Below are 24,281 nucleotides of genomic sequence, written 5' to 3'. Positions count from 1 at the left end.
TCTAATAAGACAAGATATTTTAATTTTGTTTATATGTTTATTAAAGCCATGTTTTCCACTCAACTCCACTTAAATTTGCTTGTTTGACACATGTCTTTGGCCTGAGTTATAGTAAAATCTATCATACTAAATGTGACATTTCCACACAGTTAATATAGCTATACCTGTGGTAGACTTTGTCTTACAAAGGTTTGTCATTACGTAGAAAAGTCTGAAAAATTCCTCTTTATTTAATCTTTTTTTTTGTGTAATTTTTACTTTTGTTATGTTTGTACTACCTTCTTTTTGTATTTCAGCTGTTAGTTTTATTTATTATTTTTCTGTCATAGTTGTTTTGTAATTAAAGGATACGAGGACAAAGTGTCAGTGTTTGTCAGTGGTGTGGCTGTGAGAGTGCGCTGGGAAAAGGAGAAAAACGGTACCATAATGGTACCAGGTTCTAATGTTACTAACTCATGTATGACTGTGTTTGTTAGCCTTGCCATTTTTAATTTAATTTTTAATAAACACGTTTTAATACAACAGGGATAGTAAGAAAGATCGATAAATACGTACAGAATAGAAGAAAAAAAAAATATATATACATATATATATATATATATATATATATATATATATATATATATATATTTGTGAGATTCAATGACCGTCCAAAAATGAGACGACGCCGTGACGTCATTTAAATGCGACGGTAGTTTTGTTGTTTCTTCGGATCGTGGTGAGACTAAACTCTGATTGTTATTTCAAAGATAAGGTAACGTACACATGTGCTCCTTTCTATTTTCCTTCACATTGTTAAGTTCGCTTTTAGTAACAGCTAATGTACCGCGTATTTTGTCCCCGTAATTCTTCATCTTGTCTAGAAAATGGAGGAAATGTGTGTAGTTGCTGCTTTGTGTTTTCGTGTGCAGCTAGCTAACTTAGCTTGCTTCTAGGAAATGACAAACTTATGTCAAACTTCATGAAATTTCACATTAGACTAGTTAAACTGACGTAGTATGCGATATATTCTTAATCGACTTGTGAACGTATTGGAATACTGTCAGACCAGTGATAAATAATTTTGGCTAACGCAGATTTACTGTCATCTTCAAACTTATTTACATAAAACATTTGTAGCTCGCATTAATGAAGCTCTGTGTAATGTGTCTGTGTCAGTCAAATGTTTGCAGCGGATAAGTTCAGTTAAAACACATTACAGCACATTACACAGTTCTTTAATCGAATTATCTCGTCTTATACGGAAATATCTCATGCAATACCTTGAGTCGCAACAAAAGATAAAGAAGTCCCTTGGTATAACACTGAGATGCTAAGAATCACTTAACCAGTAATGACTTATTCACTTGATAATGAAGAATAAAAAAGGCATATATAATAAACCACGACTAAAATAGCAAACCACCCGTTATTACTAGATGAAAGTCTCAAGTGCATCTGCTTAGCCAAGTCTCAAGCGCTTATTTCCATGGGAAGACTCTGACTTGAGAGCTTAGTGACAGAAAGGCAGATGAAATACACTTATTTTTTTTAAATTTCTATAATCTTTACCTTAGTGTTATTATAAGAAGTGGCGCACTTCTATATATCAAAATGTCTATAAATCAGAAATCTACCTGACACTATTTAGTATGCATTTCTGTATCTAACATGCACAGACCAGACCATTGTGACCACAGACAGGAGAGTGGTAATGTTATTGATTATATTTATTACAACTGGATCTTTCACTGGGTTGGATATATTAGGCAGCAGTTTAGAAGAACATTCAGACCTCTAAGTTAATGAGTTGGGAGCAGCAAAATGAGCAGTGACTTTGACAAGGCTTATATTGTAATGGAGATGAGTGGGTCGGAGCATCTCAACAGCTGCAGGTCTTGTTGGGTGTTCCTGGTCTGCAGTGGTTAGTACCGACCAAAAATAGACTAAGGAAGGACATCCCAATCTTCGGACAATTGAGCATCTGTGGGAAGTGTTGGGCAAATAAATCCAATCCACTTCCCTACTTCCTGGACTTTAGGGATCAGCTGCTAAAGTCTTGGTTCAGATACCACAGCACACCTTCAGAGGTCTGGTGGAGTCCAGGCCTTGGAGTCAGAGCTGTTTTGTGGAAAAGGGGGAACCTACACAATATTAGACAGGTGGTAATAATGTTCTGCTCCCATAGATGTTCCATTGATTGAGATCTGGTAGTTGTTCTTAGGCCACTTTTGGCAGGAAGTAGGTACTAACCATTTTACATTGTGGTGAGTGGCTGATTGGCGTACAGCAGGGGTTACCAACCCTGGTCCTCGAGGTCTACTATCTTGCATGTTTTCGATGTATCCCTTTTCCAAAATACCTGATTCAAATTATAAGCCTATCATCAAGCTCTGCAGAAGCCTGATAACGGCCGTCAGGTGTGCGTTGGTGACCCCTGGCGTACAGTAATTCTTTTTTAATTTTGTCGTTTCTGACGCTTTTTCTTCTCACCTTCTGATTTTATTTCCAGCACACTTTGGAGATCATCATGGTAAAAGCTGGCCATCATTAATGATTAATCTCTACCTGGGATGTTCTAGTCTGCTGTTATATCGGTTACCTCCATGATTGGCAAAAGTTTTAGACACACACAACAGAAGTAGCGAACAGCAGAAAAACTGTCAAGAAAGTTCAGGGAAAACAAGTCACAAGACGTTCAAGGGACCAAATAGGAGGGGAGGACAACGTAGTGGACGAGAGGGCACTGGGGATGGGGTTGAAGAGCCAAAGGAGAACGTCATGGTTCACAGCGGCTCTTCTTCCCCAATGAAAACGACACCATCTGTGTCACCTCATCTACCTGTTCCTGCTACAGCGCCTCCTCTGCCAGCGGCACCTCCTCTTGTGCCTCCATCTGCAGACACTAGAGAACAGAGCATAACTCAGACCCCTACCAAACTTACCTCCAGCTCAGATTTGACTCAGCTGTCTACTCCAACTCCTGCTGATGCTGCAACTCCAGTCAGCTCCAACTCAAACCCAACATCAGCCTCTACGCAGACACCAACCCCTGCTCAGGCAATAGTCAATGGCCGTACATCTGGTCGAAAGAGGACTCCAAAGTCCTGCGACTGCTGTGGCCCGAACAGCGCGGGACACAATGTCAGAACTGGCAGCAGAGGGAGGGGAAGGGGGAGGGGGAGAGGGAGGGGGACCAGCCGGGACCTCTTAGACACCCCGAGAAGGAAAGTTGAAGGCCTGCTGACAGGTATCAAGAAGTATGATTTGACAAATACCCAATCACAAACCTCTGTAGACCTGCATATCTCCCAGCAGGATGGACCAATAAGGAACTGTGTTTATCCCGAGAGAGGAGATGAGCAGATGGAGGAGGGGTTGATTGATGGGTCAGGAGCTGCTGGTACAGGAGGAAGCAAATGTGCTGATACCGGTGATGTGGAGAAGAGGGGATTAGAAATGAAAGTCACGGGAGGACAAATAGTTCAAGGCAGCAGAGCAGTGACAGGAGCTACATTAGCATCGAAAATAGAGGCAAAAATTGAATTAAAAAGTACAAGTGGATGTGGTGTTGTCATCAGTTCTACAACAAATGCCCTATCAGTGTTAGTGCCAAAGCAGGGAAACAGCGATGCAGAGACACAGCACTTAGAGCAGACTGACCTCAGCTCAGCTAAAGCTCCATGTGAGAATGGAGACATTATAAACCTTTCTGAAAATGGACCCGAAGAGGATGAGAAGGATGACAGCATGACTGTAACTCCATCAGGAAATGGACCATTGTCCATCTCAGAGCTGTCCGGTTCTGCTTCAAAATCTGGAATCGGTCAGAACGTTGACTCTGTGATGCAGGTAGATGAGAGCCCAGACAGAACAGACTATGCATCGGTATCGTTGACTCTGTCCAATGGGAACACGGCCGCACCAATGGACCACGATCATCAAACTACATCTATGGAGGTGGAAACATCCCATCCATCTGCAGATTCTTCTCCTCCCCATGGGCCTATATCAGTGTGCAGCCCTGACCACCCCTGGGCATTAAGAGACCACAGGCTGTACTGTCATCATGGAACCTGGGAGATGGAGAACATGGAGAAACCGTCCAGTATGGACCGGTCACAAGAAACAGATGAAATCATGCAAAACAAAGAAAAGCGGGAGCAACTTATTGACATGATCCACGGTAAGATATGTTTTGTATCGTCACCGTATGAGTTTTTTTTTTTCTTCCTCATCCGTTTGTTAAAATATCTTCCTCCTCTTACATCATTAGACACTTGATGCCACTGTTAATCCATTCATAAACCAGATGCAAAGATAAGTTGAATCAATAACACATAAGTAAGAACTTCTAAGGGACATTTGATTATTTTCCACTCAATAAACAAACTACAGATGAGTTCAAACCTTATTCGCTCTAGCAAATCACTAGCCACACTGATAAGTGTTTTTTAAGGCCACACAGGTGTGTAACTTCAGTTCTATTCAGATTTTAACATTTTTTTAGTCGTGGTCTTTAAGATTTCTTTTCTTCCTCTAAGTTGATTCATGACTGTCCTACCAGGTTTTTAATACGTGATTTTGACTAACATTTGATTTGTCTTTTCCATGACCATGGGATCTGTCTGTTGACATGGTTGCTTAAGAAATGACAAACTACTCAGTGCATCTCGTAGGGTTAAGTAAGTTGCTCCAGCTGAAACGTATTGAAAGACTGAAACTTTGCAGTATTTATCCAGTAAAAGGATCTGAACTATTTGCAGAGTTAAATCCAGGTGAAGACTTTATTTGACCAGACCCTGTAGATCTCCTGTTAGTTTGACTTAGTACTTTTTGGAATGATGATACAAATAGACAGTGCATTGTGTGTGTGTGTGTGTGTGTGTATTAAAGAAGTAATAATCAGAATACTTTACTTATACTTTAATAATCCCAGGGGAAATTATTGAAACCCTAAAAGTCCATGGACTACATACATCGTATCAACTCATTTGTCAAATTCCATTAAAGCTGCGTATGACTTTCATCACCAATTTTTCATCAAATCTGTAAAACCTGAGTCGTAGCCTAAGTATAATGAATTTATAAGTCTGTCTGTGATTATGCACCTGAATCTCTTCTCTCACGGTGAACAATATCGAAATGTACTCCACCATAACTGTCCATTTGTTTACACAGCTAGATTTGATGAAAAACTGGTGACAAAAGTCGTACCCAGCTTTAAACTGACACTACATTACATTGAATAAACACACAATTCCTGCCTTTAGCCTCATTTAAGGATTATTTTTTTCTTCTACACAGAGAGATTATGACATGTAATAGACTATTGTCTGGCTCTGCATCATAGACTCGTGGTGTCCTGATTCCATATCTGTTGTGTGCAGTGTATCACACCCATCATACAAGTACTTTGACTCTCATCCCTATTAAACATAATTACGAACTCTAGAGAACATTTAATTTGATCCCAAAGTGTAAATAAATTGCACAGGAATTTACTGCATGCAGTCAAGACGAGTTCTGAACAGAGCACCATTAAAAGTCATTACATGGTGCAAACTCCCTTTAAAAATGCTGGAAATAGCCTGTGTTTATGTGAAAGTGTATACTCATGTGATGTGGATTTTCACTGTTTCAGATTTTCTCGAGAGCTTTTATATCAAGTACGGCAGTTTCATTCCTCTCAGTGAGAACGATGTCCTGGAATACCTGAAGAAGAAAGGAAACTCTGACCTCACCGACACGTAAGTAAACACCAAACCTCCGTCTGATTTCAGCCGTTTGAGTCTTCATATGGAGCTGACATTGTTGTGAAGAACTTTTGAGTTTCCTACCACACAACCAGAATAAGTGTTAATTGTTGTCCGGCGGCCGACCTGTTACCCCTGACTGTTCACACTGTCGTCGGAGTATTCAACATGTTTCTGCAGTATTTGGAGGCAGAGCATTAAACACAAAGCTGAAATGTCTTTGAGGATTCCTGAGACACTTATTTTTCTTCAAATTTTGGCCACGTCTCTACTTTTTTCGTCCTTTTCTGTTTGTTTTAGGGGCTTGGACATCGGAGTGGAGGTGAGTCGGTACAGGGCCGGACTGGCCTCGACTCCTGTCGCGGGTTTCATGGTGACATATAATAAACACACCCTGAGTCTGGAAGACCTTGGTGCGCTGGAGGAACAGAACTGGCTTAATGACCAGGTACAGAAGGCTCACAGTGGATAATGTACAGCTACGCACTAGAAGGTTTTTACGGTCCAAGAGACAAACATGTGATTTTCAGTGACGTTAAACTGTTTTGCACTGAGATTCACCAGCATTTTTATGTTTTTAATCTATTTCTTGTTTTATTTAGGTTTTATCTATTCTTCTGTTTTTTTATTTTTTTACAGTTGTTCTATGTTTTTTAACCTATTCTTGTATTTTACTTTATTTTTGTTTTTATTTATTCTTCTGTACAGCACTTTGGTCCACTGAGGTTGTTTTAAAGTGCTTTACAAATAAAGTTGGATTGGATTGGACCAGGGTTCCTGTGGGGTCTTAACAAGTCTTAAAAGTCTTGAATTTACAAATCTGCATTTAATACCTTTAAAACAAAAAGTCTTTAAAAGCTATTAAATGTGTTATGGTAGGTCTTAAGTTATGTTGCCATAAACTTTTTTGCTGTATTGTGTTTAAATGTGTCCAAGCTGCAACTAAAGTAACATTATTCTACTCCAGTGGTTCTCAATCTTTTTTTTTCTGTCTTTTTGTTTTTCTTAAACCCGCCACCACCACCCCTCTTTGGAAGAAAACTTTATTTTTAAAGACAGTTTGTATTTAAGTAACAATCTCCAACTTTATATTCACATGTTCATCCATTCCTTGCTTGTGTACACATACATAGAGGGAGGGCTCATATAGATGAAAGTGTACAGACAGGACGAGACAAGACAGACATAAGACAAGACAAAAACAGGTACTGATTAAAGGAATCAGTATCTCAGTCTGTTTCTTTTGGGCCCCCCTTTGGGGGACAAAAAATCTCCAGGCCTCCCTCAACCCCAACAATATTCTAACAGTGGTGCAATTGTAACTTTTATTGAAAGAAACATCAATATTGTAGCAATACTTTTTGCTTTTCTTTGAATAATTTGTTGTTCAAATTAAAAATAACGTGCTCGAACAATACAAATATACTCAACCAGACTGCTCCCTGAGACATATTTTTACAAATACAAATAGGAAATGCGCAATTATCTTACAACTATGATAATAAAGTGACTTTTTTTAGGACAACAAACTAATTTTGGTAACAAAGAGGAACATTTGAACAATATCAGTGGCTGTAATGAGCCCATTTACATTGCACATCTCAGAACATTAAAGTTCAAACTGCAAAAACAGAAACATTGCACATTTTTCTTTTCCTTGTCTGTTCTCCAAACCTAAACTCTTTGTCTAGTCTAGTATCAGATCACCATAGCAGTAAATTTGTTTGTTGTGCGTCCCTACAATGAGTCCACGGTGCTCCACCAATAAAACCTTAGTTCCACCTGTTACATGTTCTAACCTGAAGAAAACAAAACAAACGCCCAGGAGTGACCCCATGCCCTCCAGTCGGAGAAACACTGGTCTACTCAGTTCCAGCCGTTCCAACTTGACAATTTATATTGAAATTAGGAACCAATTATTGCTAATTTTGCAGCCCCTGGTGGGAAATGACTGGGAACAGTGGGAATCAAGACGTTGGAGTAAATAAATACATTTTTGTAAATTCTAGGAGTCATAAATTCTTGCCAGTATGGCTGTGAAATAGGCCTTAAACTGTTCTAAGTAGTCTTAAAAAGCTCTTAAATTTAACTTGTACAAACCTGTTCTGTGTGTCTTTTTCTTTTGTCTCAGATTATCAACATGTATGGAGAACTCATCATGGATGCTACGCAGCAGAAGGTAGAAGATGATGCGTCTACAGGCTAAAATTTCATCCATGGAGAAACTATTAATTATCCTAGGTTCTGATTATATTTTACTAAAGATCTGTTTGATTGTGTTAATTGCTCTTATTATTCTCTTCTCTCAGGTTCATTTTTTCAACAGTTTTTTCCACAAGCAGCTGGTTGCTAAGGGTTATGACGGCGTGAAGAGATGGACTAAAAAAGTAAGGAACAATATGTAACGGGACAGACGGAACAGTGTGTTTTGTCATCCTTCACTTGGTCCGACAGAATCGCTAAAAGCTGCACTTTCGTAGCACATTACATCCAAGCTTGACATTTTACATGTAGAAGCAGAAGCAGCAGACGGAAACATCTGCCCAGCCGGCATACGGAAACACAGTTACTAATGACAAATCTGAATCAAGTTTTATGAAATATAAATAAATGTAACTGAATGACTGCATAGAATACAGAAAACATTCTTCTTCAACTGTCTTACTGTTATGACTTTCCAGTGAAGTTCCAAATCTTAAAGGTCTTTCATTACGATTGAATGGATAAGTTTGAGTGTATTTTATGTCGCTTTAGCGAGTTTTGATTGACAGATAGTACTTTATTAACCCTCTGAGGGCAGCACACACACTTATGCATTTTCGTGGCGGTTTCACTATGTCTTTATTAATATTTTTGTCATTTTACGTTATAGAAAAGTGGTTCAAATAGTTTGATGAATGGGAGAATCTCAGAAACTGTTGTGCTGCATGGCACAAATTAAAAAGAAAAAGGAAAAAACATATACGTTATGTAGATACTGTTAATATTGAGTGCTTTGTAAGCATATAATATAATGATCCTTTCTCATTTCCACACATCTAATGAAGCTTGACATGTAATGTAAAGTCATTATTCAGCCTCATTTATCTCACATTTGAGACATTTGGTAAAAATAATATGACAGACAAGATTTATGCTCAGAAACAATCTTACAAAATTTTAGACGTTTATACCCTTACCTGTTATTTTATTCATGTCTTACACTACTTTTGTGAAGGTAAGATTTTGGTAACCCTATGTTAAGCACCAAAACTATGAAGGTAGATTTGTTTTTTTATTATTCAATCAAAAGAAAAGTTGCCTTAACCGAAAAAAATATTTTCAATAAAAAAACTTCACTTGATTCAAAAAACCCTTTTAAGTGTTTGATTACAAAAAAAATTATTTGAGACCCAAAAAATGGCATTTGGACACGTTTTTTCTTTGATTATTTATTTATTTTTTTTAATTCAAGTGAAGTTTGTTTGATTGAAAATGTTTTTTTTGGTTAAGGCAACTTTTCTTTTGATTGAATAATAAAGAAACAAATCTACCTTCATAGTTTTGGTGCTTAATATAGGGTTACCAAAATCTTACCTTCACAAAAGTAGTGTAAGACATGGATAAAACTATAATTTTTTGTTGAAAATATTTTTTTGGGATTGAATAATAAAGACACAAATATCCTAACCATAATATGGCTCAAATGCAAAAAAGATGACTTCAATCCAAAAAATTATTTTCAATCAAAAAAGAACTTCACTTGAATAAAAAAATACCATTTTCAATCAAAGAAAAAAAGTGTTCAAATGCATTTTTTATGGTCTCAAATATTTTTGTTTACATTCAAACACTTTTTTTCTTTAATTGAAAAGGTTTTTTTTTTTTTTTATTCAAGTGAAGTTTTTTTTTATTGAAATTTTTTTTTTGGTTAAGGCAACTTTTCTTCTGATTCAATAATAAAGAAATTAAACCAAATTCATAGAAAACACTGGAGTGAAGGTGTGTTTTACAAGAAATTAAAACATTTTCAAAAATCAGCATTTGAGCTAAGTGATCTCTTTCTACAGTGCTCTAGGACCAAAGTAGGTTTCAGTTTACGTAAAGCTGAGATTGTCCTGAACATTTTGATAGAAAACACTATTGTGTTATTGGGAAGTACCTTTAAAAATGTGAATTTAGACAGTAAATAAAAACTGAGAAAATCCCCTTGGACCTCAGTGGGTTCCCCAAAGGAGTTCAGGTGTTTGTCAGCTGCTCCTACTCAGTTAACAGTAAAACATATAAGTCAGTCAATTAAAATACAGTAAATATCACAGTAAAAATCCAGTAAAACTATCGTAAAAATGATGATAATAAATGAAATAAATGCATCTTATTAAGAGCTCTATCAGTATATGACTCCTCATCAATACACGATAATACAAGGTTCAAGGTTTTTGAAGACATGTACTATATAATTTGTATATTAAAAGTCTAATGTGTATACGTCTGTTGTTTTGTGCGTTTATTTCAGGTCGACCTGTTCTCCAAGTGGCTCTTATTAATTCCCATTCATTTAGAAATACACTGGTCTCTTGTCACAGTCGCCATGGCAACCAAAACCATCAATTACTATGACAGCCAAGGCATCGTCTTCAGACACACAACAGATGTAAGTGCTTTTTCACATGTTAATGCTTTTAGTTCTTTTTTTTTCCCTCCAGATTTTAAAGCACTATGCAGCAGAAAGACACTAATGAGACCAGATCATCATCCATTCACTCGACAAATTATTGGATATCAGTCGAAAAACAATAAGGATCATACTGAGAAAGACATGTTTTCAATTTACCAGAGTATCCTAAATGTATCAAGGGTTTCTATTTTCTTACCAACCATTGATGGAAAGAGAAGGAAGGGTTTTACTGGGGGAACATTAGTGAGATGACTGCACCGAATGAGTTGTTCCATAGAGTCTTTTGTCTTGTTCATGGTTCTAGATGCACTTACATGGACAAAAGTATAGGGACACACTGCACCGGCTACAAAACGAAAATGACAAATTTACCTGTCATCATAAGCCTCCTATATTAGCTGTCCATTATTGTCAGCTTTACATGTGTGATACATATATGGATGTAAGCACATATCGTCCCGACAACGGTATCAGCAGGTATTGGATTATATTGGCCAATATTAGTATCAGTGAATAAGACGATGTTTCACCAACAGCAGTAGTACATATTTATGTCTTGAGTTATATTAAGTTTTGTCATAAATGGTTTTTTTTTTAAACTTTATTGAAAATAAATGGGTATATAAAACAGAGACATTTTTAACAAATATCAAAATGTCAAAAGGAAAAATCGTCCAAACAAATAAATTAACATAATGCAAAGACTTTGACACAAAGAAGAAAAGACAAATAATAATAATAATAACTTAAAATATAAAGATCTAAGAAAAATAAATAAATAAATGCGTCAGAGAGTAAATTCAGTCCATTTTAAAGAATTCTTTATAAATTGTCAGTGTTTGTGCTTTTTTTTTTGTTAAAGATAAATTCCCATGATTTAATATATTTTTCAAATTCAATCAGAAAGACTGTAAAAATTGGGTGTGTTTTAGCATATTTACTTTTGTGTATGGGAAATTTTCCAAATAAAACAATCAGATTAACAGTTTTTTCATAAATGTGTTTGTCTGAATCTGTGCTCATGTGATGAAGGGCTGAAAGACTTTAAAATAACTATTCGTATTTATAATGACACTGTATTTGTTAATCAGGATATATTAAAAAAACAAAATAAAGAAACAGAAAATATCATGAGCTATTGGCCAATATGTCATTTTAATATCTATATTATAAAAGCCAAGTGGCCTCTGTGTGTGTGTGTGTGTGTGTGTGTGTGTGTGTGTGTCTGTCCAGGGATTCACACAAAATCTGGAAAGAGCTGACTGCTGCAGTTTGACATACGTTTGTATTTTTGGTCAAGGAACAGACTAGTGAAAGTGGCAACGTGATAGGACCAATATTTTGGGAGATATTAGATAATTAGGAATACAATCATCTTACAATCGTGTTGCTATGGCCAGAACAATTTGGCAGTGACTGCTGGACAAACGCAGTACAGCATGCACGAATACACAACAGCAGAAAAACTACCACATCTAGAACCCATGGATCCCCACGGGACAACACACCAGTCTGTATTAATGTCTGCAAGAATTTTTCAGTCCAGTAAATATTTTTATTTTATCCTTATGATCATTTTTTTATGCTGTCATCTAAAGACATAATGCTTCATAGTTTGTTTTTACTTCATTTTCCTACCTACCTCTAGATTCCAGAAATATTTCTCATGTTCTGAACACAAATTATCATTTAAACTACAATTGCCGTTCCCACAATGCACTTTGTGACCAAATTTCCGAAAAGGCCTGAGTGACGCTTCAGTTTTTTCTGTAAACAAGTGGACTGTGTTCATGATGGAGTCATCTTCAGAGTTGTTCACCATGAGGGAAGCGATTCAGGTGCATAAGCATAGAAAGACTAATGGGTTAGTGAGAATTTGGACATCACTTGGGTTTTAAAAATTTGAAAAAAAATTTGTGATGAAACTCATACGCTCCTTCAACATCTACGTAGATTATTAGACTGGAACTCTTCCAGTCTGTCTTTCTGCTCAGTTTCTGTTCCTGATGCTGTTTATGCTTTTTCTTACAACTCAGAATCCTGACTGTATCTTCAAACTTGGATATATGTTTAATTTCAGGTGAAGTTATTAAAATGAAACGTCGTATTTACTCTGGTCACAGTTTTATTGACTGTCTTTTGTTTGTGTGGTTTGTGGTCTCCTATCAGAACATTATGAAGTACCTCCAGTCTGAAGCCAGAGAGAAAAAACAAGCTGCTTTCCAGAAAGGCTGGAAGATTACCATCATTAAGGTAACGCTAAACATGACACCGACGCCGCGTCTAAAACTGTCCGTCATGTCCTGCAGAGTGAATGTGGGTCAGGTGAACGATGCTTTTGACAGGCTTTTAGAAATGCTACGCAAACACAAAAATAATCATTTGTTTAAAAAAAAAAAAAAAATCTGCAGGGCTCTGAAGAGTAAACAGACCTCGACTTTGTGAAGGAGCTTTAAATTCACCTTATGTACAGTCATCTTAGGTCTGCACATAGAAGTCAGAGCCTGCAGTCGTGGTATCTCTGATATCGTTTGTCTGCTGTCTGTGATTAACTGTGACTTGTTGACTCTGCAGGGGATTCCTCAGCAGAAAAATGATAGCGACTGTGGAGTTTTTGTCCTTGAGGTGAGACACTGTTATTTCCCAGAGCTCCACCACCATTTCTGTTTCTGTTCATTACCCTGTTCCTGTGTTTGTTTGTTTTTTATGTCTTTGTGTGTATTGTCTCCTGTCTAATTAAATCTTGTGTCAGGTTTGGCCGTCATTACCATCACTACACTTTGATTACACTCATTATAAGCAAAAAAAACCCCCCACCTTATTCTGTTTGACCATATTGTCCAACTTCTACATCAGAGGTGTCAAACTCATTTTAATTCAGAGGCCACGTTCAGCCCAGTTTGATCTTAAGTGGATCAGACCAGTAAAATAATAACGTGTGAATAATTCAACTGTTCTCTATGTTTCAGAGTGAAAAAAGTAAAATTACATGATGAAAATGTTTTATCTACAAAGTATCCTTGAACATCTATAGAAACCTGGACTTTCTTAAGAAAAAATAAGTGTAATTTTTCCAGTATTCTACCTCCGTTTATCATTTACACATTTATATTCCAACTTGTGGATCACAGTGGATCTACAAATATCTAGTAACAGGCAAAACATTGTTCAAATTACACTTATTTGCTTGTTAATGTCATTATTATTATCCATTTACTTATTTACTTTATTTCTATTACTCCTTTTTTTTTCTTCTTTTCTCTTTCTTTTTCTTCCTTTCAGTGAGCATTATTGGTACCCTTTTTTCTTTAAAGGTGCAGTAGACTTCTGTGTCCAGTTTTCCTCAGATCTGTCCATCCTCAGTCCTCTCCTCAGTTTCATTCGTCTGTTCGTCTGTCTGTCATTCCTCAGCTGAGTCTCTGTCATTACACTGAACAGTTTCTTAGTTCCATCCACCACAAACAGACCATGTGTTTACATTCAGAGAACACCAGGAGGAACTGGGCATCTGAGGAACTTTGTTGCGCCGTGCATTGTGGGAAACGGAGGCTCGTGCAGACACCTGACAGCAGCAGCTGGAACAGACATGACGTGGAAACGGCAGGAGCTCCTTCCCTCTGTGCAGATTCCTGCAGCCGTTTCCACGTTTCAGCCGTTTCCGCGTCGTGTTTGTTTCATCCATATAATATATTTTTGCGCTGTCGCTGTCAGGCGGCTGTGTGAGCCTCCGTTTCCCACAATGCACGGCGCGACAAAGTTCCTCAGATGCCCAGTTCCTCCTGGTGTTCTCTGAATGTAAACACATGGTCTGTTTGTGGTGGATGGAACTAAGAAACTGTTCAGTGTAACGACAGAGACTCAGCTGAGGAATGACAGACAGACGAACAGACAAATGAAACTGAGGAGAGGACTGAGGATGGACAGATCTGAGGAAAACTGGACACAGAAGTCTACTGCACCTTAAAAAATAAAAGAGAACAGTGTACCAGTAATGTCCTGTATGATATCTTATGAGACTGTTCTGAATAAAAATTTGAATAATAAAAAAAAATTACACTTATTTGTTTTAAGACATTTCAGATTGTTCATATTTGATCAGGTTATTCACATTTTTTGTGAAAGGATGGTTTGTAAATGTTAATATGTCGATGTAATTTTTCTCTGAAACAAAGAAAAGCATCGGCTTATCATATTTATAGGTTATTATGATAGTATTTTATTGGTCTGATCTACTTTAGATCATGTTGTTCTGTATGTGGTGCCTGAACTAAAATGATTTTACATCTTTTTTTTTTTAACTCTTTATTTATGAAAGTTTTGGGTTTTTTTTTACAGATTCAAAAACAAAAAAACAAACGGGTCATGAGGTATGATTTTACATCCTTGATAATAGTTAATATCTTCTACAAATTCATCTCATGGGCTGGATTGGACCCTTTGGCGGGCTGGTTTTGGCCCGCGGGCCACATGTTTGACACCCCTGTTCTAGGCCATTTAATAAGACCCTACACACACCAAGGTTATTATCGTTAACGGAAACTAACAAAATGATGAAAACTAGGATTGAAAAAACATTTTCATTAACTGAAATAAATAAAAACTAGAATTAAAACAAAAAAAACGATAACTAACTGAAACTGTATTGTGTGTTTACAAAACTAACTAAAACGGATAAAAATTATGGATAAAATTCCCTTCGTTTTCGTCTTTGTCAGTGTCGGATTGATATAAAATTGATTTGTTTTGCTTGAGCAATTTTAGCTGTTGTCTCCATCCGACACTTTTTGCTCCGTCACTTGTGTTCACTTGTGGTTTCCAGTCGTCTTCTGGTCCCCACTCTACCTGGAAACATGGAGACTAAAGCAGCAGAGTCCTGTCTGGGATTGATTTGAATAGGAGCACAGAGAAGAAGAGAAAAGAGACCACTGAACTACAACTGAACTACAACTGAACTACAACTGAACTACAACTGAACTACAACTGAACTATAACTAAGCATTTAGAAAAAAAAAGAAAACTAATAAAAACTATCAAACCTGCTCTAAAAACAAATTAAAAGTAACTGAATTAGAGAAAAAAAAGTCAAAACTAAATAAAACTAAACTAGAATGAAAAATCCAAAAGTGTTTGAACCTTGACACACACTAATCCACTTCTTCTGTTTTGTCATGTTTGTACCCCACATCCACTGTTAAAGTGTTCGTTTCCTTGCAGTGAACGTGCTTTCGAACACACACACCATATGCTCTGGTGTGTGTCCGTGCACTAGTTGAACCTGCTGTCCACATGTAGCTCCATGTCTGTGGTCTAACACATCATAATCCCCCTCTGTCTGTCGGGTGGTTTTCCTCAGTACTGCCGGTGTCTGTCTGTGAAGCAGCCTTTGCTCTTCAGTCAAGAAGACATGCCTCAAATCCGCAAGAGAATCTACAAGGAGCTGTGTGACTGTCGCCTCAACGACTGACCGACTGAATGACGTCCGCCTTCGCTCCGAATACGAGCTCGGTTACATGAGACGGTGTGTCCCAGTCTGTCAGACGGCCCGCTTCCTCCACAGCCTGTTACATAAGCTAAGGCATCCAGGCCATGTGCATCCCAGAAGCCCTTCTGCCTGTTTGACTGACAGCAGAGTGGACGTCCCCTTTCGACCTCTGAGGATGGGTTCCATAAGTTTGTAGCGAAGCAGAGTTTTACTTATTCAAAATAGCGAAGAACTACTGACGTGGCTCCCTACTGACTGAAAATGTAGGATCCACCACCTTCAAGTGTTTGGGTTTCCACTTTGTGATGACGACACGACACACAAACCTGTCCAGGAGCTTTGTGTTGGACTGAGGAGGCAGCGCTGCACCGGCCTGGACCAACGGGACGGACTTTTCCTTCCAAATGGAGTGGCCTTACCTCCCAGACGGCCATTTTTACCCGAATGACTGTTTTTATTTGTTTATTCAATTCTGGACTGAACAACAGCATCATGTTGACATTGAAGCCTGTTTTTATTCATGAAGCTCGGATGTGCGGTTCAGCGGACCAACCATTCACTTAAAACTTGAAGGTTTGAGTGGGGTTCATTCTCTTGGACTACAAATATTTGCACGGTTTAGAGGCCTGTCCTTTGAAGAGTCTAGAATATCTGAATGTACTGTTGGTATTTTCTTCTGGCAGCCTCGCTCGCTGCTGACCTAACGGCACACAGGCTGATGGCACATTTTGGCTTTGGCTTGAAACTGGGAAATCCTTGTTGCAACAAGTGTTTTGATTCAGTGGTCTGTTTTTTTGTTTTTTGTTTTGTTTTGTTTTTTTCACTCCTTACCCTAAATGGTTTATTTCCACACCTTTTTTTCCTGACTCTTTCTATTTTGGCTGCGATTACATCCTGCGATATGCACACACAGGTGTTTCTCCTGTGTGTTTTTGTTTTTTTTCACGCCTTACCCTAAATTGCTTATTTCTGCACCTTTTATTTCCCTGAATCTTTCTATTTTTGCTGCGATCACATCCCGTGGTGTGTGCATACAAAGGTGTTTTTCCTTTTTTCTTCAACCAAAAGCCATTATTTGCTAATACTTTACCATCAGAATCCGATAACTTGAGGTAGTTTGTCATGCTGGTTCGTAGATTTCATGTTAAGCTGTACAACTGGCTGCTGATGTGAGGACCATGTGATTTGATTTAAGCCTTGATGTTTCTCCCATAAAGATGGACGTTATGAGTGCATTAACACACATGGAGAAAGTCACCGTTACAGATTTGCCTCTTAACAGTGAAACAAGTGGACCTCAGCTTTACTGACTATTGAGTCTGTCCATCCTTGAGTTTGTTGTTCTATTATTCAATTGTATTTACAGATTGTATTGTACTTCTATTGGCCTACTACTGTACATGCTTGCTTTGGCTAAAAACCAGAATGGTTTCCAGACTGTTTTTATTGTTGTTATTAAAAGGACAAACCATACCGTTGGAACGTTTGCAGCTTTATTAAGCGTGATGTGCTGTGATTTCACAAAAATACTTATTGATGATGAAACCTGAAGACAAAATCTATCAGAGTCTGTCTGGTAAACGCTGCCTGTGGTGACGATTGAAACGAAGCAGAGAATTTTCTTTTACATGAAATCGTCTCTGATCACACACTTATACACCGGTGGACCCTGACCTGTTTTGTCTGGTTTAATGTCAAAGCAAAAATAAGAAAAAGTTCTCATTTGACCTTTTTAAATTTTGCTTCTATTGACTATAAACTAAATACTTTTAGCACTTTAAGTTGTATAAGACTATCTATTGTTGAAGGATTTTTCAAACTATTCAACTGTCATTAGCTCATTATTTTAGCTGTTCATACATCTAACTAATAATTTTTTTATATTATCTTACATTTTCTCTTTTTAGTGTATATCTGTTACCTCTACATGTATGAAACACAAGGACATAAAAACTAAATGTTTACTTGTATCTAATGTCAAAACATTTTCAATTCATTGAGTATCATTAGCCTATTGTTTTAGTCATTTATTTCTACATTTAACTACTTCATTTTCCATCATCTTACACTTGTAAATGTATTTTTAGCCTGTATGTTACATTTCGCTAGCTACATGAAACACATGGATGCACATATATTTATTATCAGCATTTTTCAAGGTAAATTATTCTCATAGCTGACTATCTTAGCTTTTTATTCATTCATTTAGACATTTATTGTATCATTTATGTGAACTACATTTTGAAAATCAACTAAATCTTTAAAACCTGATGTGTCATCCCTGACACGCCCTGCACATATGCAGTTTGGATTGGCTGTAACTCTTTCACCGTTTGTGCAACTGGAAAAATTCCAAGTGTTTCTGAAACCTGAAATGTTGCACTTCATCGGTGTTATTGGGTCATTGTGGTCATGTCACTCACACCTGTACTAGAAGCTGGAGAACAAGCTGTTTTAGCAGCAGTATAACATGCAGTAAATTGTAAATGAAAGCTGGATTTTTAATGATCTGGGAAAAATGGGCAGACTCAGCATGTTTTCCAAACCTTTTAATGATAATAATAATAATAATAATAATAATAATAATAATAATAATATAATGACTTTATTTCTATAGCACCTTTTAAAACTGAGTTTACAAAGTGCTTTGACAGATAAAGCAAAAGTGCACAACAGCAGAATAAAAACAGAAAACAACACAATAAAAGAGATGAGTACAGCAAACATGAAATCCTGACGAACTTTGAATGTATGGTAGTGGAGAGGGCAGAAATAACACAGTGCTGTCAGATCAATGCAAAATGAAGGAATGGAATAAAACAACATCATGTATGTCAGTATAAAGGAATAACCAGAACAGGGTAAAATTAAATATTCAACATTAAAAAGAGACAACATCACATAAAGACAAGTCTTTAAAAATGAATTTTAAGAAGTGATTTAAAAGATGACACTGATTCCATGAGCCTTATCTGTTACAGTCAAAATAGGAAAAAAACCAAGACTTTCCTGACCAAAGAAAATCCCATTCTACCTTTGTGCAGTAATCTCCACCTGGATTTACTGCCTCTGTCCACAATAATAGACATTATACAGACTAAATGTCCACAATAATAGACATTATACAGACTAAATGTCCACAATAATAGACATTATACAGACTAAATGTCCACAATAATAGACATTATACAGACTAAATGTCCACAATAATAGACATTATACAGACTAAATGTCCACAATAATAGACATTATACAGACTAAATGTCCACAATAATAGACATTATACAGACTAAATGTCCACAATAATAGACATTATACAGACTAAATGTCCACAATAATAGACATTATATAGACTAAATGTCCACAATAATAGACATTATACAGACTAAATGTCCACAATAATAGACATTATACAGACTAAATGTCCCCAATAATAGACATTATACAGACTAAATGTCCCCAATAATAGACATTATACAGACTAAATGTCCACAATAATAGACATTATACAGACTAAATGTCCACAATAATAGACATTATACAGACTAAATGTCCACAATAATAGACATTATATAGACTAAATGTCCACAATAATAGACATTATACAGACTAAATGTCCACAATAATAGACATTATATAGACTAAATGTCCTCTGAAATTAACATTTATTTGCAACATAGTATAGCAAACTATTACATGATCAAAAACAAATTAAAGCAAAAAACGTGTCTGTTTTGAATGTCTGGGGTCGGCAGAAATGTGTGACATTAAAATGGGGTCAGGAGTAAAAAAAATATGTTGGAACCACTGCTTTAGGGTTTAAAAGGTTAAAGCATGCATCTCCTAATTTGACATTGATATTTAATCCAACTTATCTATTTTCTCGTTAAAAATGTACTTTAATGCACCTTATGGAGTTAAATGAGTTTGAAACGATGACTAGACCCCAACAAATTTAATCTGATGTGAAAAAGTAAATCCAAACTGTGGACTGTGAAGCTCACAGGTAACTTAAGCCCTCACAGTATTTTATTTCAGTGCAGTTTTCCCAGCACCCACACCAAACAAGTAAATGCACAAAGCCTGAAAGAGTCTTCTGCTTCCACATGTATCAAACTGAGGCATCATTTCAGTCCAGGTGGAGTTCCCGTCCTTTTCCTCCATCCTACACACTGAGCTAGGGTGGAGGATGGAGGAACAGGGCTGAAAAGGACGCCCCCCCACCTGTTCACACATCACTATACTAGTATATCAGCATCCTTCTGAACACATGTGGACTTTATTGCATATTTTTCCGTTCCAGTCCGCTTTACAAATCCCCCTGATTGGGAACATTGTGAATCAGAACCTGCTTTACTGCCTGTTACCAGAAGAGGGAGCCCTAGGTCAACATCATAATAATGCTATTGTTGCTGTTTTTGGTGTCCATCCAAGAGCTAAAACTATGCAACACCTCAGTGTTAGTTTTCCCTGGATAAAGGATTACTGTTGTGCTTAAGGGCACTTCAGCAGAACCAGATATGAGCGCTCGCTTCTAAGGAAACTGTGGTTCTCACTGTGCAAGTCTGTGCACAACTGTCCCCATTTGAATGTCATGATTAGCATTACTCTGACCTGTTACTGAGGTGGCCTTCAAGTCCAGGTTTAGGCTAATTCTGCCCATTCTAAGCAGGTGCATGTCTGGGATAAATGCACAGGCACAGCTGAAGGTTGCAGGAGCCCATGGTGGCTTTGGTGCAGATCATTTCCTCAGGTTTGCGCTCACTTCAGTCTGTTTGATCTCTGTGCCATTTCCTTGTGATTGCCTTTTTCGACATCATAATTATCGGTCTCATGTTGTACAGGTCCTGTTGTTGCCGTGTCGAAATTCAGCACTGTGCTTTTTTTTTTTTTTTTTTTACCTAATTCACATCCTGAAAATGTTTTACTCTCCTTATACTTCATTCCAAAACATCCTAGTTTTTCAACACTCCCAGAAAAGAACTGAACAGAATAGAATAGAATCTTTATTGTTATAGCACATTAGTATGACCCAATGGTGCACACTAGGTGTAAAAAAAAAAAAAAAAGTAGATAGATAGATAGATAGATAGATAGATAGATAGATAGATAGATAGATAGATAGATAGATAGATAGATAGATAGATAGATAGATAGATAGATAGATAGATAGTCAGGGAGCCAAAGTATCAAAAGTTCAATAAAATGGGTTGAACCTGACATGGTCTGCCATACTTTTTATTTGTGTTTTTTTTTTTTTTTTTTTGTTAATTTTGATCCTAAGGACCAATAATTGGAGGGTCTGCTCTGCTGGAAATATCGTGAAAAAAAATTGTGGCTTTATTAATGTACGTACCCCTCATTTTTGGATATAAAATTTTGAAAAATGAAAATTTCCCTTCAGTCCTCAGTGGGCTGGGTAAGCTGTCAATAAATGCATTCAGGATGCAAAAACACATATGGTGACAACCTTCAGTGAAAAAATAATTCTGAAAACACATTTCTGCATGATTTTGGCTTAATTTAATGTAAAAAAAAATTAGGCATTTTCTCACTTTTTTTATTTTTATTTTTTTTATCTTTTTATGAGCAATGTAACAGAGCATACAAAGGAGCATAAATACAATGCATTCATTATACACTGCCTTTTTATATCATTTTTCCCCATTCCCAATCCAACCCCAAGGCCCTCCGAGAAGGGGCAACAGCAGAAACAAGAACATCACAACAGTCTCTGAGCAGTAGAAAATCAAATAAGTACAAGCAGTATCAAATCTGTGGTGTACAAGAATATTAATTGAGCTAATGGAAATAGAAGAAAAAAAAAAAAGAAAAAAAAATCATAGCTTGTAGATACCTGTGTTTACTTTTAAATATTAGACATTACCTACGTAGATGTATCAAATGTGACAATAATTGGTAGACAGAACAAATTACAACCAAAAAAACAACAATACCTAAACAATAATAAAACAGAGTAGGGTGGAGGTGTGAGAGATCAATCTGAAGGCAACGTTTGTAAAGACTGAAAGTAATCTAAAAAAGATTGCCATTTATTAAAGAATTTAGTTGAGGAGCCTTGTAGTGAGAGTCGAATCTTTTCTAATTTAAGAAAAAACATAACATCTCTAAGCCAACATGAAATAGACGGGGGTTTAGGAGACTTCCACAAAAATCAGATACGTCGTCTTGCAAGGAGGGATGTCAAAGCTCTTATATCAGACTGTATTTGGTTAAGACAGGAGTCAACAGGGAGCCCAAATATCGCTATAAAAGGGTGAATATTGATATTTTTCCTAAGAATATTAGTCATGATCATAAAGTAATCACTCCAAAATTTCAGTAAAGGGACAGGAAAAGAACATATGGGTTAAGTTGCAGGGAGATCCTTGACACTTGTCCCATCGGTCCACAATATTTGGATAGACTGCAGAGAGTCGAGATTTTGATAAATGGATTCTATGCAACACTTTAAACTGAATAAGTTGTAATGTAGCACATGGTGTGCTGGACCGTATACTAAGGATAGCTTCATCCCATAGCTGGTCTGTGAGGTTTAAGCCTAATTCACCTTCCCAAGAAATTCGAGCTTTAGTCATCAACTCATCATCAAATGAAATTAACTGTGTGTAAATTTTTGATATAAGAGATTTCTCTTTGGGTTTCAAAGTTAGAAGATCGTCCCATGGTTGTTTGGCTGGAAGAGAAGGGAAACCTGTAAAAAGAGTGGAGGCACAGTGTCGTAGTTGGAAATATCGAAACAAATGGTTAGCTGGTAAACTGAAATCTAACATCAGATCAGAATATGTAGAAAAGATACCATCTTTATAGAGGTCTCTGAAACATTTAATGCCTTGGTTCTGCCGAATCATAAAAGTGGAGTCCGTAAGTGAAGGAGGAATAGATGATTTTTAGTTCTAGGTATGAAGGTGGAGGTCGACAAAAATTTAAAGTGGCGCCTAAACTGAAACCAAATCTTAAAGGTGGAAAGCACCACTGGATTGTTTGTGAACTTGGAAGGATTCATCAGGAGGGAAGAGGAGAGTACGGCCAGTAAGGAAGATGAAGAGAGTGACTGAGCTTCTAATCTGCACCATAATAACCCTGGGGATTGACACCAAAAAACACATTTGTGAATGTGCGCTGACCAATAATAAAACAGAAGATTAGGTAAGGCGACACCACCGCTCAACTTACATTTTTGCAGAAGCGAAAATCTCACCCTGGGAGGTTTACCACCCCACAAAAAAGTGGAAATAATTTGATCAAATGACCTGAAAAATGTTTTGGGTAAAAATAAAGGAATACATTGAAACAAGAAAATAAATTTAGGCAGTATATTAATTTTAACAGCGTTAATTCTACCCATTAGTGACAAAGGCAAGGAGTTCCACCTGTGCAAATCAGCTTTGGTCTGATTCAGTAATGGGGCGAAATTAGCAACATAAAGAGAGGATGGAGACCGAGTCACATTAATTCCTAAATATCTAAAACCCGATGTGCTAAGTTTAAAAGGAAGATCCGATTGTTAGATTAATAAAGCAGCAGAGTTAACGGGAAAACATTCACTCTTGAGGAGATTGACTTTATAGCCAGAGAAGGAACCAAACTTCTTTAACAAAGACACATTGACTTAAGGCTGGTTAAGGGATCGGATAAATATAGGAGTAGGTCATCAGCATAGAGAGACAATTTAAGTTCCAGATTGGACCGAAAGATTCCATGAAATAGTGGAAGGGATTTTAGAGCAATAGACAATGCATTTTCTCACTTTTCCCCAATATTTTCAACTTTACTTCACTGGCAATTAACTATTCCTCCAAGTTTTGACCTTAGCCAATACGCCATTCTGTTCACCAAACAATAATCTCATTCCACTGAAAAAATATAAAAATCCAACCAAAACCACTGGATCTGTGATGATTTCTCTACTCGTTGGTAATACAGGCCCAGAACCTCAAGAGAATTTGAAGCTACTGTCAAAATTCTGAGAGCCATCCTGGATATTTAACATGGTTGTTCATGTCCACACTCTTCAAAATCATGGCCCTGGCATCTTCTGAATTTCAACCTAACTCTGTTCTTCCAGTAGAAACGTGCCACACAAGAACCTGAACTACAACAAAAGGACTTTATTCTGTCCTTCTTTCTTGGCTCCAGTGGGCGGCACCCTGCAGATACTGCTCTGGGACAAACCTTCACCCTCACCACCTGAGAAGACAGCAAAAAAGACTGGTGGGGGGGTTCAACAGTATTATAATAAAAGATGGACCCCCCCCCCCCCCCCCCCCCCCACACACACACACACACACACACACACACACACACACACCCTCTAACACACACACACACACACACACACGTACACAGCCTACTCAGTGAATCTGCTGGAAAGATCACTTTATGG

At 37.2% G+C, this 24,281-nt stretch overlaps 1 protein-coding gene across 1 annotated transcript; it reads left to right on the top strand.

The window, feature by feature from the left end:
* The first annotated feature begins 683 nt into the window (after window positions 1–683).
* On the top strand, window positions 684–17,347 carry LOC115418125 (sentrin-specific protease 5-like). The gene is made up of 10 exons (XM_030132477.1): window positions 684–754; window positions 2,492–4,165; window positions 5,624–5,729; window positions 6,036–6,183; window positions 7,867–7,914; window positions 8,045–8,122; window positions 10,231–10,368; window positions 12,562–12,645; window positions 12,967–13,017; window positions 15,746–17,347. The coding sequence occupies exons 2-10, from the start codon at window positions 2,761–2,763 to the stop codon at window positions 15,854–15,856; spliced, it is 2,169 nt and encodes a 722-aa protein (XP_029988337.1). The 5' UTR covers window positions 684–754; window positions 2,492–2,760; the 3' UTR covers window positions 15,857–17,347.
* Window positions 17,348–24,281: the final 6,934 nt, after the last annotated feature.

The sequence above is a fragment of the Sphaeramia orbicularis genome, chromosome 4 (genome assembly GCF_902148855.1).
Source record: "Sphaeramia orbicularis chromosome 4, fSphaOr1.1, whole genome shotgun sequence".
Taxonomy (NCBI): domain Eukaryota; kingdom Metazoa; phylum Chordata; class Actinopteri; order Kurtiformes; family Apogonidae; genus Sphaeramia; species Sphaeramia orbicularis.
This window is presented reverse-complemented; position numbering and strand designations above follow the sequence as displayed.

Coding starts and splice junctions, on each gene's coding strand:
- LOC115418125 (XM_030132477.1), top strand. CDS start 2,761: ATGGTTCACAGCGGCTCTTCTTCCCCAATGAAAACGACACCATCTGTG. Junction 7,915..8,044: donor TGGATGCTACGCAGCAGAAG/GTAGAAGATGAT, acceptor CTCTTCTCTCAG/GTTCATTTTTTCAACAGTTT. Junction 10,369..12,561: donor TCTTCAGACACACAACAGAT/GTAAGTGCTTTT, acceptor GTCTCCTATCAG/AACATTATGAAGTACCTCCA.